Genomic DNA, 16,428 nt, shown 5'->3' on the forward strand with positions numbered 1-16,428 from the left:
CCACTGCATTGCAACCACAGAGGTTGTACTTACATAGCTGCACTTTCTCCCCCACTGTTGCAGTCTATACCATGGACCTGGGGAGTTCTGTCAAACGCTGTCGTCTTTAGTACAGATTTTCCGAGTACTGGATTTGGGTCCCTAACGTGTCCTCAAGTAGGCAACTTACTGGTAATTACATCAAACATTATTTGATGCCACAAGTTATTCAGTATCTGTTTAAAATAATTAATCTACTAGAGTTCAAAGCTATTAAACTTTTCAAATGTAACATATAACCTCTTAGACCATTCTAAGCATAAGCTAAGAGATACTGTGGACATTGTCAAGAGGTTGTATTGCTGTACTTGTAAAGACAGTGATTTAAGAGGACAGGCTTTGATTCCTAATCACTGAAAGTAACTAAATTTGTTTCTGTCACACTGTGGGTACTTATTAAAAAAAGATAAACTCAGTAGGAGGTACTAATCAGTTCTCTTTTCTTTCAGGGAATAGGTGAGCCCTTTAAGGATTTCAATGTTTATGCTACGTTTTAAACAAGAAAATGAAAGATTGCAGTTAGGATCCTTTTCATAAATTTTCAAACAAAACATAACCTTCTGCTGTGGGAAATTTTCTGTACGTGGTTCTGTACACCATTCTGTAACTGTGAAGTCCTTGCGCTATTTCCTCAAACGGGGCGTGAAATAATGTAAACCGAGATTTTTTAAGAAGTAACTTACACTTTCTGAGATGCTATAGCAAAGCAAAGCATTGGAGAGTTACTAGAATACCACTTAAGAGGAGGTACCTCCTTGAACTGCACACTGGACAGCTACGATGGTGATGCCCTCCTTCAGGTTTAGGGATTCAGGACTGCAAAGCGGCAGCATGCTAACTCACAAAGCCTTACTGTCGGCAAGGAATAATTGCTATTTTATTTCTTGGAAGATTTGCATACTCTCTTGGGCTACCGAACACGAATCGAGTCAATTGCTCGTTTTCACAAAGCATGACGACAGCTATCAAACATCAACTGCTCAACCAGCCAAACGTCTGACGGCTGAATTACAGGGCAGCTTCTCTCCTCCCTTCGTCCTGGGTCCTTGTTTCCCTGACAGGCACCCGCCCGGCGCTGGGGGCCTCCCCCGCGCAGGAGCCGCTCCCGCCTGCCCAGCGCTCCCCTCTGCTTACTGCCCGCTAACAAAAGAATCCCCAATTTATTCATCCGAAAGGGCTTCTGAAGAGTTTAAGGCAAAAAAAAAGGGGACCGTGGCCTACTCCGCCCTCGGGGCCGGACACCCTGCCCGGGACCCGAAGCGAGGACTTCCCTCCTCAGGGCCCGGCGGGGAGCCCAGGCCCCGCCGAGGCTGGGCCCGGCCCCCGTCCCCGGGCCGCTCGCCTCTCAGCGCCGGGGTTAGGAGGGCTGAGGGCGGCCGTGCGTGTCGTCCCCCCCCCGCGCCCCGGACGGAGGGGACGGGTCTCGCCTCAGGGCTAACGACTCCGCCACCCCCGGCGGGTAGGCGGCGCGGGGCGGAGGGGCGGGGCCGCTCCCTCCCGTTTCCCAGGGTGCACCGGGCGCGGTGGCTGTCTGGCCACGTCCCCGGGCCACGTCGCTCGGTGCCCGCTGAGCTTACGCCATTTTCGCTCCCCGGCTCCGGGCTGCGCCGCCGCCTCTGCCGCCATGAACATCTTCCGCCTCACCGGGGACTTGTCCCACCTGGCGGCCATCATCATCCTGCTGCTCAAGATCTGGAAGAGCCGCTCCTGCGCGGGTGCGTGCGGAAGGCCGCTGGGCGGGCGAGGCGAGGGGAGGGCGGCGGGACCGGCCGGGGCAGCTCCGGGCCGCGGTGGCTGAGGGGAGCCTCGCTGGGGGGGGCTGGGCGCCATCGCCGCCTTCTCGCCGCGGCGAGGGCGGGGGAGGGGTGTGCTGCGATCGCCTCTGCCGCCCTTCGGGGACCGCTCCCTGAGGAGAGCTCGGCCGAGCCGGTGGGGGGGCTGGGGGCCAGCGCGGGGGGGGGTCCCGCCTGCCCCACTTGCCCGGGAGGCGGCTGTGGTGAAGCCGGGAGAGGCGGGGCAGGGGGGGATTGTGTGTCCCGTCCCGTCCCCCGAGGCGCCCCTTGAAGGCCCCCGGAGCGGGAGGGCAGAGCTCGCCCCGGGCAGGTGAAAAGGGACGATCGCTCCCCTCAGCGCAGGGGGGAAGGGGGGGCGGGGGCTCAGCCTTCGTCCTGACCGACCTCCCTCCGAACTCGCCCCCCTTCCAAAACCAGGGTGTGGGGAAGCGGGTGGGCAGCCGGGAGGGAGGAAGGGGGAAGCCGCATCCCCCCCCCCCCCGCCCCGCACTCGTGGGAGCTGCGATTCCACGAAGGTTTAGCGGTTGCCATTATTATTTGTACTTCGGTCCCCGAGCTCCGCCACCTCGGCGCTGCCCGGGAGGGTCGCTCCTTCCTTACGTAACTGCCCGGCGGCGAGCGAATGAATGGGGAGGCAGGTTTGGGGAGGGGGGGGGAGGAATGCGTCCCCCACGGGGCGGGCAGCCTCCCTCCCCTCCCCTCCCCTCCTGTCCCCTCCCCGCGCCGGGCCGCTATGGAGCTTATTTTCTCGCCTTTCCTGACAGCGCACAGCCTTCCGCCTGCCTGTTTACTGGGCAGCTTTAAGGGCCGCTCTGGTGCGTGGAAGCGGGTTTTGGTGCAGCGTTGGGAGTAGCTGACTTGCAGTTTGCAGATCCTGAAGTTTCCCTCGCTCTCTCCCTTTCCCCCCCCCGCGCACCGGTTTGCATTCGCGGCTGACTGACGCGCCCTCTTCTTCGCTTTTGTTTTCCGCTCTCGCTGCGCTAGGAATTAAACCGCGATTCGTGCCGTTTATCGGTCTTCTGGGGTGTTTTCTTGCTTGCCTGACCAGCTGCAGTAGGAAGCTGCAGGAGAGAGGTTCCAGGCTGGAGTGAATAGGCTTTCAGTGGAGATCCTGGCCTGGTCTGACGTGGCAGCGGGAGAGGTGTGGCGGGGGGGGGGAGCTGGGTCCCGGCCGCCCTCCGGGCCGAGCGCCGGGGAGAAGCCCCGCTCCCGCTGCTCCTCTGCCAGCCCGGGTGAGAAACGCTTGTTCTTCCTCCCGTGTTTTGTACGTGCTTGCTCGAATTCCGTGTGATGTGGTTTGCTTTTTTTGCTTCTAGTGTACGGTGTGGTGGTTGGAGGGAATTGCAACTGCAATTATAACTGCAGCATAGCTGATTTCTCTCGGAAAACTAGGAGTTGTAATTCAAAACGGGCATTTCGGTGCTCTGCGTTACATGGATCAGGCCACCGACCCTGGAGATAGTGGTTTTGCTGTGGACTGGGGTTTTACTGTGAGCTTGACTTTGCCCTCTCTCTGGTGAGCTTCTCCTTCATTAGTAAGCGTGGTTATTCTTGAAATCGGTTTACCACGTGCTGACATGAAATACCATTCAAATACTGAGTTAACGCTCTTGAACAGATACATCTGTAAAGTCTTCAGTTAAGAGCGTGAAGAATTAGTTTAAGCTGCAACCTGAAAAGAACTGAGAATGAGGAAATGAAAGAGATTTGCTCTACAGGTAAAAGGAAGTACAGGTTCTGTATGTTTTCATGTCAAGTCACTTTTTGCTAATCACTTGATAGCGCAAAAGAAGAAAAACTAGTTAATGCATAGCTTTGGTTCTAAACACACTTAAAACTGTTCTTAATTTTACGAAAGAGCTCAAGCAAATGACTCCACGGTCCAAATGCAACGGTAGCGCAGAACTATTGTTTCTCAGGTCATGGAGCACAAGAGCTCTTTCCTAATGAACTTTCCTGGCTCAGGCTGTAGTGGGTCAGGAATTCTGTCTGGATCTGGCAGGAGAGGGCCTGGCCTTCTGCAACTCTTCTGTCCTCTACCTTCCTTGAGAAATGCAGTCAAGATTACAAACAACAACAGAGTTAATGATCTAAAAACTAAATATCTCTTGCTGTCTGAAGAAGGAAAACAAGAAATCCTAGTGCAAGGCTAAAATTCAGATAGGGTTTTAGCCAAGAGATTCTTAAGTGATCTTTGGTTGTGAGGTTATTTACACAGTATAGTGCAATATAATCTAGTCCCATCTTTCTGCTTAAAAAGTGATCTGATGTTGTTTTCCTTGAGTCAGTTGTGTTTGAGGATCTCTTACTAGGGATTTATTCATAAGAAAGTAGACTCATAGCAATCGTTATCTTTGGTACTGCTTTCTCCAATGCAGAAAAGTAAATGGCCCTATATTACATAGGGCCCTCAGCTCTTCCCTTTACCAAATTAGCTGGTATCCCTGAATACAAACATACAGACATGGACTCTTTTGGTAGAAAACGTCCGCTTCATTCATTTTCCTGAGCAAAAAAAAAAAAAGAAACAGGATGCATTTGTCTGGGGTTGTTGTTTTGGTGTCTTCCAGTTCTGCCTGAGTCCTTAGGAGTAAATCCAGATCCATGTTACTTCTATGAGGTGAGTGTCTGAGGCCTAACAAGTTTGTCTAGAATGAGAAGAGCACCTCAAAGGAGCATGGGATTTTATTCTGGGGGCTCCATCCTGTTCCATGTAGTGGTTTGTTGTTGTCAGTTGTGGTTTCTACTAATAAAAACTTCATAAATATATATTCACATAAAATACGTTTGTAAAATCATACACAACGGTAACCCCTAAATAGTTACTGATTAAGGGTGAGCAGCTGCTAAATGCCTCTTGTGAGCAGGCTTTCTCCAATTTCTGTACATTGTATATTAGAGCAGTTTATGAATTAAATAAACTTATAACTCATGGTTATTGGTGACTAAGGAAATGTGGGCAAACCAGCTGCTGCTTTAACTGTGCACTTTTGAAGCAGTAGAAGCTTAGGAAATAAATAAAGGCTTCTAACTGATTGCTAAACTGTAGGCTGTGATCTGCTAAGAGCTGGCAAACCACATGGTGCCGACTCCTCTCTTCTGGTTGCATCTGTGTGTGGCTGAGGCCTTTGTTCCAAGAGGAGCTCAGAGGCCTGTAAAAGCAGCTGGAAACGAGAGGGAGACAGCATGTGTACCTCTGCTGCAACCTACTGTTTTCTGAAGACACATCAGTCCCCATTTTCTTTCCATAGAAGTGACTCCTCTAATTGAGGAAAATAGGTGAGGCTAGGATAATCTGCATTATGAAGCAGTCTGTGGTTTCAGTGTTTGACAAACTTAGTATTTTTTTTTCCTAATAATCAAGTCATGATTTTAGAGCTGGAAGGGAAACAATTTTTTGCATGACTAGTTATTTGAGTTTCCAAATTTAGAATTTGGAATAATGTTTGCCAGTCCAGATGACAGCTCAAAAATAATTACTAGGACCTGTGGAGAATGTAGCAGGTAACTCCATTATTGGTTTCATGTCATAATTAGGAAATTCATGAGACTTGAAGAATCCTGTGCTTTCAAACATTGTCATGTTCAGACTATTTTCTAATCCATCCCAAGCCAAATCAGGTTGTTTGTACTGTGAATTACTGCCTAAAAATGTATTTGCTTTTCTCAGTGTCATTTGTCAAGTGTTAAAGGTGACCTGCAGTTGCAAGGCTGTCAAATTATATGCTGAATACTCTAAAAAAGTAGTGTCGATGGTAAATGTGTAATATTCTTGCTAGGTAACGTAGCTCTGTCTCATAATTCTGTTTATGTATCTACTATGGACCAGATCATATGCTATGCTGAAGACTTTAGACAGTATTTTGCTATTGGCTGTTGCCAATTTGTCTGTATTTTCTCAAAAAATGCTGCTTTAGGTAGGCTTTCCTTCTCTTTGAAGGAAAACTTTGCTTTTCTCTGTTGACAAATCTGTGTTTAGAGTTAGGCTGAGTTTTTTTAAGTGAAAGTACAGGATTCATAATGTTAGTATTTTATTAGCAGAACCAAAGAAGTTGTGGTTCTGTGGTCTTCATACTGAACAAACTCACTTTTTTTAATTAAATACTTTTAAAAGTCTGTGAAGTTTCTATGACAAAGCATGGGCTGGCTTTCCTTAGAAAAACTTCTGTTTGTAGATTTTATGGTTGTGATGTGCAGTTCATAGTAAGTAGTGTACACACACTCCACAGCCAGGCCAACTGAATGCCTCTGCTGCTTCCTATCGCTCTTTACCTAACTCACAATAGGAAGATGAAGTTGATGAGGAAGTACTACAATTTTAGCTCTGCTCTCCTCCCTGGCTGTGAAAATCAGCTGAACTTTTGAATTAAAGTTTCATCGCTTTAGCTAAGCTAGACTGCAGAAGTTGGAGTTTTTCCATGTCTGAGGATGAAACAAAAATGAGAGGTTTGACTCTTTGAAATTTGGGCCCAGAGCTTGAGAAGAAGAAAAAAAAAAGTGTGTGTTTAGCTCAAGAACTAAGCAATGTTTGTGGGAGTAAAAGGAAAGGGAGAAGGATGAGAATAACGGCAGTGTAGTCTCAGTATATTGCAATTACCAACTGTGAGCCAAGGTCAGTGCTGTGGCAGGTATATTGATATCTCTCCTAAAGTTTTGAAATGCATCACATAATACAGCATAGTTTTTACCTGTTTCCTCCCCCTGTTTTTGCTAGTGGTATAGATCTTGCATTCTCCCAGTTTGGCTGTCTCTGTATAGGTCTTTAGTTTAAACTTTGAACCTTGCCTAGTCTAGCCTACTTGACTTGAAAATGAGTTTCAGCTTAGCTTTAGGATGTGTTTCAGGATCATTTGACTGTTCTAAAGATTCAAAATTCAGTGTAAATACTGAAAGCCTTAATAAAAATTACAACTTTTGGGTTGGGGCAGCGGGGGTGAGGCTGGCAATGGCTTAGAAGAATTTGTCAGGTATATTACTTGTATTTACATGACAATACATCCAGATCCAAATTTATAGCCATTATCAATAGTTAATGTATCTTATATGCTTTTTTTGCGGTTTGCAGTTATTTACTAAAAGAAGATAGCACGCTAAATAATTTAATGTAACTCTGTGCTGTAGTGTGATGCTGTACTGTAATCTGTCCAGGTGGGTTTCTTTGTCCTGTAGGTTCTGACCTTAGGACAGTGTTGCTAGCTGAGAGGTTTTATTGGCATGAGAGCAGGGCTTTGTCTGGGGTTGTAACGTCAGTGAGCACACCTGGGATACAACTGAGAGCGCTGCTTTGGCTGACTTGGCAACACAGTTATAGTTCAAGAAATGTCAAATGTATTTTTTTCTAAACTTTGGGAAGTGGTTGGTTTGTGGGGTGGGGTGTGTTTGGGTTTGTTTTTGTTTTTTTTTAAATATTTAGAGCTTTTGATTTATAGTTTTACAGTTTGCACAACTGTAGGTTTTGAGGCATTTGCTGTTTCCTGTACTGCAGTTGCTTGTGGGCAGTTGGGTTGTTCTGCAGGTAGCACATGGGGCTCACCTCCTAGACATTTCACATGTGAAAGTTGCAAACAAGAACCCTTTATAATTATTACTGTTTCAGCCATTCCTGTACTTTGTGTATAAACATAAAGTCCCTTCATCTGGGGCAGCTTATTCAATGTTTCTTAAGCCAGAGTGAAAAAGGAGTTCAATAACTGTAGCAGATAGCCTTTCTTCTAATTGCTTTATGGCACTGTTAATAAAAGCCTTTCTCAGAAATATCCCTGTATAAAGGAACAAGGATTTTCAGCCTTGCATCATAACCCTCTCCTAGACAATATTTTTCCCTGTTGTTTTTTGAACAATGTTTGCATGCTTAGCTGAACAGATTCAAATATTTTTACCCTGGGTGACTGAAAACAAGAGTAATTGGAATAACAAGACAGAGGCGCAGGCTAGGTTGTTTTGTCCCCCTGCTGTGACACACCACTACATCAATATTACGTAGCGATGCTTCACCTCAGTTTTCAGAAGCTTTTAGTGGTTGACTGTGCAAAGCTTTTATGCTTCTAACTCTGCTCTAGTGGCTGAAGTTAATAAGTACAAACAAATATTTTGATGTTGGGGCTTTGGCCTAAAATCAAAAGTTACTTTGCAATGCAATGTAGATGTCTCTCATTTTAGCTTGCTTCTCTCTTGTTTTTTTTATTTTGTTATGGTACATAGTAACATTTGGTTTTGACTGTTCGGTAATTTTTTTTCCCCCCACTGTGTGGTCAATTAAGTTTCTGAATTGAATTACCTTATGTTTTAAAATCGATTTATTCCTTTAAAATCACGTTATTGGTGCTAGCATACTTTCTGATTATCACTGAATCTGTAGTATCTATTGCCCTTGTACCTTTCCAGCTCTTCAGCATCTAAAGAATATACTGAGGCATGTGACAGCACTGTGAGAATTGAAAGCTATTGCAGCATTGCTGCATAGTGCCCAATGATAATGCAGAACAGATAGTGTAGTTTCAAAAAATATCATCTGCAAGCTATCTGCTGTGAGTAGCTTCTAAATCTTGTGCAGTGCTAGTACCTCTTCCAGTACAAGGTAACTTACATTCACACTACTGAGATATATGAACTTACAGTTCTGTTTGTACAGCTTGGAAGCCTGGATTTTGTCCTAATTCTGTAATCAATTTGCTTAGAAATAAAGGATATATCCTTTCTCATCCTTGGCATCAAGTGTTTTAAAGCACATCATGACTTTTTTGAATAATTAATTATTTCTTTTATCACTTTAGGTATTTCTGGGAAAAGCCAGCTTCTGTTTGCACTGGTCTTCACTACCCGTTATCTGGACCTCTTCACTTCATTCATTTCATTGTATAACACATCTATGAAGGTAGAGTATACTGAAGAGTTAGAAAAGCTAGTAATGTTGTACGCAGAGTGCATAATTTCATTAACAAAAGCCTCTTTAAATAAGCCAACTGCACAGTTATTGCAGAATAAGTTCTGGATGGGCTTTAGATAAAGAATGTGGAGAATGGACTCAAACCCCTACTTTTTTCTAGACTCTACATGCAGTTTTTATAAACTGTTTGTATGGGGACTGTGACATTTAGAACAAATGCCATTTTGGTTATTGAAAATGAAAAGCTTTTGGAAAATGGTTCAAATAAATTCTGTTTCTTAATTGAGACATTAGATCTTAGGCAAATCTCTTTTTATCCCCTACAAGGTAAATTAGTGTTCAAAATGCATTGTCAGAATTGCAGCTAGTGTCTGGTCAGAGGCTGATCAAAAGTTGACAGGAGTATACTTTTAGGAATGTAGCTTCCATCAGATTATACCCTGTTTGCTTGCCTACTGAATGTTTTTCTTATTTCTTATTTATTCCTGCCATTTCTCGTGCTGAGTAAAAGAAAATAAAGCGGTAAACTGGGAGAGTGCAGCATGTTTGTGGCACCAGAGCAGACAGCTTTTTAATCCAGTTCCTTTATTCTTGGATTTTCTTGATGGTTTTCAACTTCAGTTCAGAGGGCAGTATAACTTTGCCAAGAGGAAAGACTAGACAGTCAATAATGCAAAATGTACTGAAGAATTAGGGGAATAATATTGTAAAATAAAATTTTAGATCTTAAGCTCACTCACACTGTTACCTTCTAACAAGTCAAACGTGTGTGCTTAAGTTTTAATATTAACAGTGTAGGTGAAGAACTGGATGTTAAGTAAAATATTCTTGAAATACAAGCTTTTTTGCCTATGTAATTTCTGAGGATATTGAAAGCTACTGTTGGGTGCACTGAAGGAGCAGCTTGGGTTTTTTGCAATTTATTTATTGGTTGTGATTCAGGGTCATGACCATGTCTTTGTTCTGCAGCCCTCCTACCCAGAAAAGGAATGAATACATGAAATGACACTTGTGATGTTCAACCTCATACTAAACTGGGTCCTTCCAGTAATGAAAGAGTGGTCCTCTGTTCAAATCCAGTATTGACTTGCAAAATGGAAGCCTCTATTACAGTTTCAAAGATTACTGCTTAGAGAGACTGTTAGATATAATTGGCTTTTCAGCCCATTATTGCAGTGCCAAGACAAAGCTGTTTGAGTGTCTCAACACAGCTTCTTGTTCTGTCTGCATATATTTAGGAGTATATAACATTATACAGTTATAGAGAACAGGAACTATTATGCAAATAAGCTTACCCAGAGCATAACTAGATGAACTTTCTAATCTGAGGAAAATGCCGTAATTTGCAGAAAAAAACCCTGTTAATTTCTGTAGAGTTAGGATTGTCTTCAGTGTTTTTAGAGAAATATTAATTAAACTACAGGTGCCAACTTGCTGTATTTGTCTGGCAGTGATCATCAGATATTTAGGAAAATTAATTTCTTCTGTGTTCCAGGAATATATACAGAAAACATCCAAATTCTCACTATCTGCCTTTCTTAATGATCTGCAGGCTATTTTTTGTGATTTGTAGCATCCTGTATCTTATAGTTTCTTTGTTACCTGTATCTGAGTATTGGATGCATTTTTGCTGGTGCACTCTGCAGTCATTTTTCTACTGTTCTTTTATTTTGATATCTTTAAAATGAAAACTTTCTGAGTGTCCCAAAACACATTATAATTCTCATGAAGAAATCTTTAATAAGGAGTTGGGGTTCATTCACACTTTCTTAGTTGTCTTCTATGACTGTACTAACTACGACTAGTTTACACCTGTAGTAGGGGTTCCCTCTATCTGATATCCTGTCCTCTGGTCCTTTATCTCCAGTCAGCTGGGATGCTAGTGTAGTAAAGAGTCTTTGGATTCTGAGCTCCTTAATACAGTATTTGTAGCATTTTGTGTTTGTGAGCAGTGCTGTTTGTGATGAGTAACATCTGCAAACAGTGGGGTTTTTAATCTGTTACTTCGCAGTTGTAAAGAACCTATATTTAATGTGATAAATGGTTTGGAATATTTAATCTTTGTGTTAAAACTGAGGCAGAAGCTAAACTATTTGTCTAGTCCACTGTACTATGTTGTCTCCAGGACAATAAGAGCTCTGTCCTGGTGATGGCAGATTGACCTTCAGGAAGTCATGTATTCTCTCTGATTCTGTTTTCTCATCTGTAAAATAAGGCTATTTGCCTATTCCACGGGGAATAGCTATGAAGTCTGCTGTACCATAACAATTAAAAATGTTAACGTTAGACAGCAGCTGAAACTGAAACCAAACTCTGGTTCAGTGCTTCCAGCAGTCTGTTAGTTGTGCAGGTTTTATGGCCTGTTGGTTGGTGGAGAACACTGTCCACTTGCCACTCTTCAGATTTTAGAGATGTTTAAAGGTCTAAATCAAATCAGCTAATTTGTGGTATGTTAAATGGCTGAGTCCAAATGGGGCTTATTGAATAGGTTTTTAATTGCCATGAGCTACACCACTCCCAGGCTTTTTGAATGTAAATAGATCCCTTCCATCATTATTGCATGTATTCATGTGCATATTTTTAACCTAAATGTTTTGGGCCAGTGCTTCCCCTGCAGTAGCAGAAGGGGTATTCCTTTTCCAGTCAGTTCCTTAGTTCTGTCTACTCAGGAAAGGGTCTTTAAAGAAACTTTGGATACTCACTTCAACTGGAGGCAAGGTGATGCCTTTAGAGCAACAAAACCAGCAGAGCCCGGAGTCATTGGTTTTGAATTACTACTCTGCTGAGAAAAGTTAAAATACCACTACGTAGCCTGGAACTGCAAAAGCATGTAAACAAATAATACAAACAACCAAAAAAAAGACAGCACTTACTCCTCTTAGTGTCTGGGAATATCTTTGTTCAGTGAGTTTGATCTAATCATGCAACCTCTGTGGGTTGTTTTGTTTTTTTTGTTTTTTCTTTCCTTGCTCTTCAGCTTATCTACATTGCTTGCTCGTATGCCACTGTGTATCTGATCTACATGAAATTTAAGGCCACCTATGATGGAAACCATGATACATTCAGAGTGGAGTTTCTGATAGTTCCTGTTGGTGGACTCTCATTTCTTGTCAATCATGACTTCTCTCCTCTGGAGGTGAGTTGATTGTGGGCAGGAGGTTATACTTTTTTTCTCTTAAAATATTTAGAACATGAAGATGAGCATTTTTAGGCTGATTGAAGAATGCTTGAAAGACGTCTATGTTTAGTAGGTTCAGGCTAATCCTGTTTCCTTAATGCATCTTTACAGTGTAGATTTTTGTGAAAATTTAAGGCACTTCAGGAGACTAGCATTATGATCGACGTTGATCGTTTTACTAAGCAGAAGACTAACTTCTTCCCAGTACACTCTGATGGTTATATTAATTCAAAAGTATCCTTCTTTTTGCTATGTTTGTTAAAGAAATGCCCCAGAATGCAGTTTGAGGATAGTTGGTGCCACCTGGTGAAAACAAAAGGAATTATAATACATCTTAAATTTTGTAGAATCACAAATGGTCTAGAGTATTAGAAAAAATTGCATTGTCTTTGAAACGCAGCTATGTGTTTTCCTATCAGAAAAATTATATTAAAAATGTAATTATAGAGAGTTCAAACAGGTAATTTTTCCCACAAAATAGAGAATAACTTTAGGTGCTTATTTTCAAGTGGACTGAGCTGCATTTTTATATTTGTTAGAGTTAAATTATTTTATTAGGGAGTAAAGGAATTTTAATTGCAACACTTAGAGGCATTATTTTGTTCTGTATTAACTCATTCCTTAAATCAATAGATTAAAAAAGTTGGAAGAACGTGGGTGTCGTGGTTTAACCCCAGCCAGCAACTAAGCACCACGCAGCTGCTCACTCGCTGCCCCCCACCCAGTGGGATGGGGGAGAAAATCGGGAAAAGAAGTAAAACCCATGGGTTGAGATAAGAACGGTTTAATAGAACAGAAAAGAAGAAACTAATAATGATAATGATAACACTAATAAAATGACAACAGTAGTAATAAAAGGATTGGAATGTACAAATGATGCGCAGTGCAATTGCTCACCACCCACCGATCAACACCCAGTTAGTCCCTGAGCAGCGATTCCCTGCCCCCACTTCCCAGTTTATATACTACATGTGACATCACATGGTATGGAATACCCCTTTGGCCACTTTGGGTCAGCTGCCCTGGCTGTGTCCCCTCCCAACTTCTTGTGCCCCTCCAGCTTTCTTGCTGGCTGGGCATGAGAAGCTGAAAAATCCTTGACTTGAGACTAAACACTACTGAGCAACAACTGAAAACATCAGTGTTATCAACATTCTTCTCATACTGAACTCAAAACATAGCACTGTACCAGCTACTAGGAGGACAGTTAACTCTATCCCAGCTGAAGCCAGGACAATGGGAAAAAAGGACTTCATCTTCCCTGCAGCTTTTCACAGCACCAGTTCTGTAAGCTGTATTTCATAGTACTGTGAATCCTGAACTGAAGGATGCACATGAGTTTCCTCACGAGGAAACCTATGCCTGCCACTTCACTGGACAGCTGGTTTGGAGAGTCCATTGTCTGCCAAGAGAGTTGTTCCCTTGTACTGTCCCACAGCTGATTATGAAGCTTTCACTTAGTTTTTCCTGTACCAAGGATAGTTTGCCACAACACTGTACCTATTCATAACATTGTTAGAGTGAAAAGTCAAGCCAAGTCAAATATGTTCTGTGCTTCTGTTATCAGTAAGACAGTTGAATATACATGTGGGGTTTGTTTGGGTTTTTTTTCCTTTCAGATACTGTGGACCTTCTCCATCTATCTTGAATCAGTTGCTATTCTCCCTCAACTTTTTATGATCAGCAAAACTGGGGAAGCAGAGACCATCACTACTCACTATCTTTTCTTCTTGGGTCTGTACCGTGCCTTGTACTTAGTCAACTGGATTTGGCGCTACTATTTTGAGGGATTTTTTGACCTCATAGCTGTTGTTGCTGGTGTGGTCCAGACCGTTCTTTACTGTGACTTCTTCTATTTGTATGTTACAAAAGGTAAGTGGTACAAAACTTCCAGCTTCAGGTTGTGGAATGTAGCCATTAACATGTTCGTAGGGATCTGCTATATTGAGATTGCTATGTTGTTAATTCTGTGTGCAAATTACCACTGAAATCTCCTTGATAGATTTATCAAGTATACTTTCTGCTAGTGTGGAGCGTTTCTGAGGATTGTTTTTGAGTATGGATAGAATATAAATGTATAAATGGTCTGATGAACTTAGTTGACAAATTTAAAATAAGTATGGCTAAATACTTGTTGCTGTTGTCTTCCATCGATAAGCATGATCCTCATGCTTCTCCTGACAACGTACACTGTTTTGTGCAGATTCCATGCTTACAGACACCTTTCTCAGTGTTCTAAGTACCTTAAGAGTCCAAAGGATTTTGGATGCTTCTGTTTACGCCAAGTGTAGAAGCAGTCATTTCTGCTGGGTGCATTAGTAATTCTGCCCTCACTCACATTCCGGCTTCCATCATATAACTACAAAGCTATACGGAGCTATGTTATTTTAGTCATAACTCTCTTAAGAAACCACAGTCATAGACTGGTATGTCCTATGAGGATGAAAAGTGGGAATTCCAGGGTGCCACAAGAGGGCAGGATTGGAATAGTTGTTAATTCATCATAGTTTTACCAGTATGTATTGAAGAGAGAGAGGCAAGCTTGGGAGGACTCTCTGCAGTGCCCCCATTTTGTAACAGAGTGACTCTGCGTGATAGGTTTTGGTCCCTTTGAGGTTTTAACTGTGTGCTTCTCCTAGATCACATCTTTGTTTTGCTAACTGTTTTCTTTTCTACTTTTCCTTACAGTACTCAAGGGAAAGAAGCTCAGTTTGCCAGCGTAAGTGCCAAAAAAACCATCACCAGCATCTGTCCTTTTGGATGCTTGGACAGAACAATCCTTATCACAAGCAAAGGCGAAGATGCTTGAGACAGAAAGTCAGAAACACAGCTCTTTATAGTGCAGGTAGTCATCAGCGGCTCTGTAAGAACGGAGGAAAAACAACCAGCAGATTTCTGTTTGATGCATCTTGCCTTTATCTTTTTTATTACTATGTATAAAGATTTTTTACATAAAGAAACTTATACTGTATTAATAAATTCAGTGTATGGTTTCAATTGGAATAGTTCCAAAAGTGAGATTTTTGTGAGATTGTTTATGACCAGGAACAAGTGCAAACTTTTTTTTTTAATTTTCAATAATTTCTTTGAAATGACTGAAATTTTTTTTTTTAGTGCACAGATATGTGCATCCTTGATGGATGGTAGTCATCTGTTCTTTCCCTTTGATTCAATTTTCATTCCACTATATTTATTTTTTTCCAAAAAGTGAATATACGTCAACTCTAAATCTGAAACCACCGATGTTTGATGTGATGTGCTGGTGCCCAGTCTTTGTGCCATCTGCTGACATGGAGTTCCTCATTTAAAATATATGTTGGTGCCAGGAGGGGAACAGACACATTTTGTAGTTGTTCCCCTTCTAAAACAGGCTGATGGCAAGAGGACAATAAGGAAATCTCTTGAGGCCACAAGGATGGGCCCTTTCCTGTTTTGCCATGATGTTTGGGAAGGTAATCCCAATAATGAAAGCACTTGGCAGCGCGGGTCGTGAAGGGCAAGAGATGCGGTTGTGTTGCTTAGTGGCAAATGTTTGTGACTGTATTCTTTGTTCAGGAAATGAAGGTTAAATATCTTGGATGTACAGCCCTGCTACGCCATTGCAGCTATGGAAATGGGAGACTTGTAAGTTGTTGATTACAGTGATCTGTAGGTGATCATTTTAAACAATATCTACATTTTCTTTTTAATGAATGCTTTATAAGCAACTTCCATGTTCAGCTTCAAGTGGTTTTTGATGTCACTTTTGGACAATTAGTATTTTTTTTATAAACTTTTCAAAATCAGCAGCACCAGTTACCATTCTTTATCCTTTAAATGATTCCCTTTTTTTACTGAGCTGTTGCATGATTTATCCTGTGTTACCATCCTCAATAAACACTTTATGAAATGGTGAAAATGTTTTGGTTTTTTTTTTTTTTAATTCCTGAATTAAAGTTTTGTTAGCCTGAGACCGGATGAAAAGTTGTAGTAAGGACGAGTTGGTTAATGTCACTGTTTGCTCTATTGAAATATGAACTTTTTAAGGCTACAAGGGGCATAATCACTGAATGAAGCAATGGTTGACTTAGTTCTGCTTGTTTCGTGAGAGCTTAATCTCCAGCCTGGTGCAGATGAGGGTTTGGTGCTTGTCGAAGTTTTTGTTTTGTCTTGATAAGCCATTTATCCTCTCTAACTTAGTTCACCCCTAACTAGGGGGATAATGATGGTAGTTATCATTCCTAACCCTGAATGTGAGTAGTGTTTTTTATTTGCAGAGCGTGTATGCTAAGACGCTGCAGTCTCCGGTGTCTCAGGTACTACCCTGAGTATCCCACTGCTGGTCAGAGTTGCCCGAAACCAAGGTCTGTCCCCATAATGAAATACCAGAGCCTGATTCTAGCTGTAGCCATAGGGCTGCGCAAGATCTGTGCTTGTTAGTACGAGAGAGAACTCTTCAGGATCTGGGTAGGTTATTCGCTTCGCTGTTGTTAGCTTTGTCCTTTAATTTGGTTGCAAAGTGTCCCGGTGTGCGCTCAGAACCGTGCAGGGGT

The 16,428-nt window shown here is 42.4% G+C and overlaps 1 protein-coding gene across 1 annotated transcript; it reads left to right on the forward strand.

Annotated features, from left to right (window-relative positions):
• The first annotated feature begins 1,545 nt into the window (after nt 1-1,545).
• On the forward strand, nt 1,546-15,794 carry KDELR2 (KDEL endoplasmic reticulum protein retention receptor 2). The gene is made up of 5 exons (XM_069810132.1): nt 1,546-1,754; nt 8,606-8,706; nt 11,696-11,854; nt 13,516-13,768; nt 14,585-15,794. Exons 1-5 carry the CDS (start codon nt 1,664-1,666, stop codon nt 14,617-14,619), a joined length of 639 nt encoding a protein of 212 aa, XP_069666233.1. The 5' UTR covers nt 1,546-1,663; the 3' UTR covers nt 14,620-15,794.
• The last annotated feature ends 634 nt before the right edge of the window (nt 15,795-16,428 follow it).

Source organism: Haliaeetus albicilla, chromosome 22 (assembly GCF_947461875.1).
Source record: "Haliaeetus albicilla chromosome 22, bHalAlb1.1, whole genome shotgun sequence".
NCBI lineage: Eukaryota > Metazoa > Chordata > Aves > Accipitriformes > Accipitridae > Haliaeetus > Haliaeetus albicilla.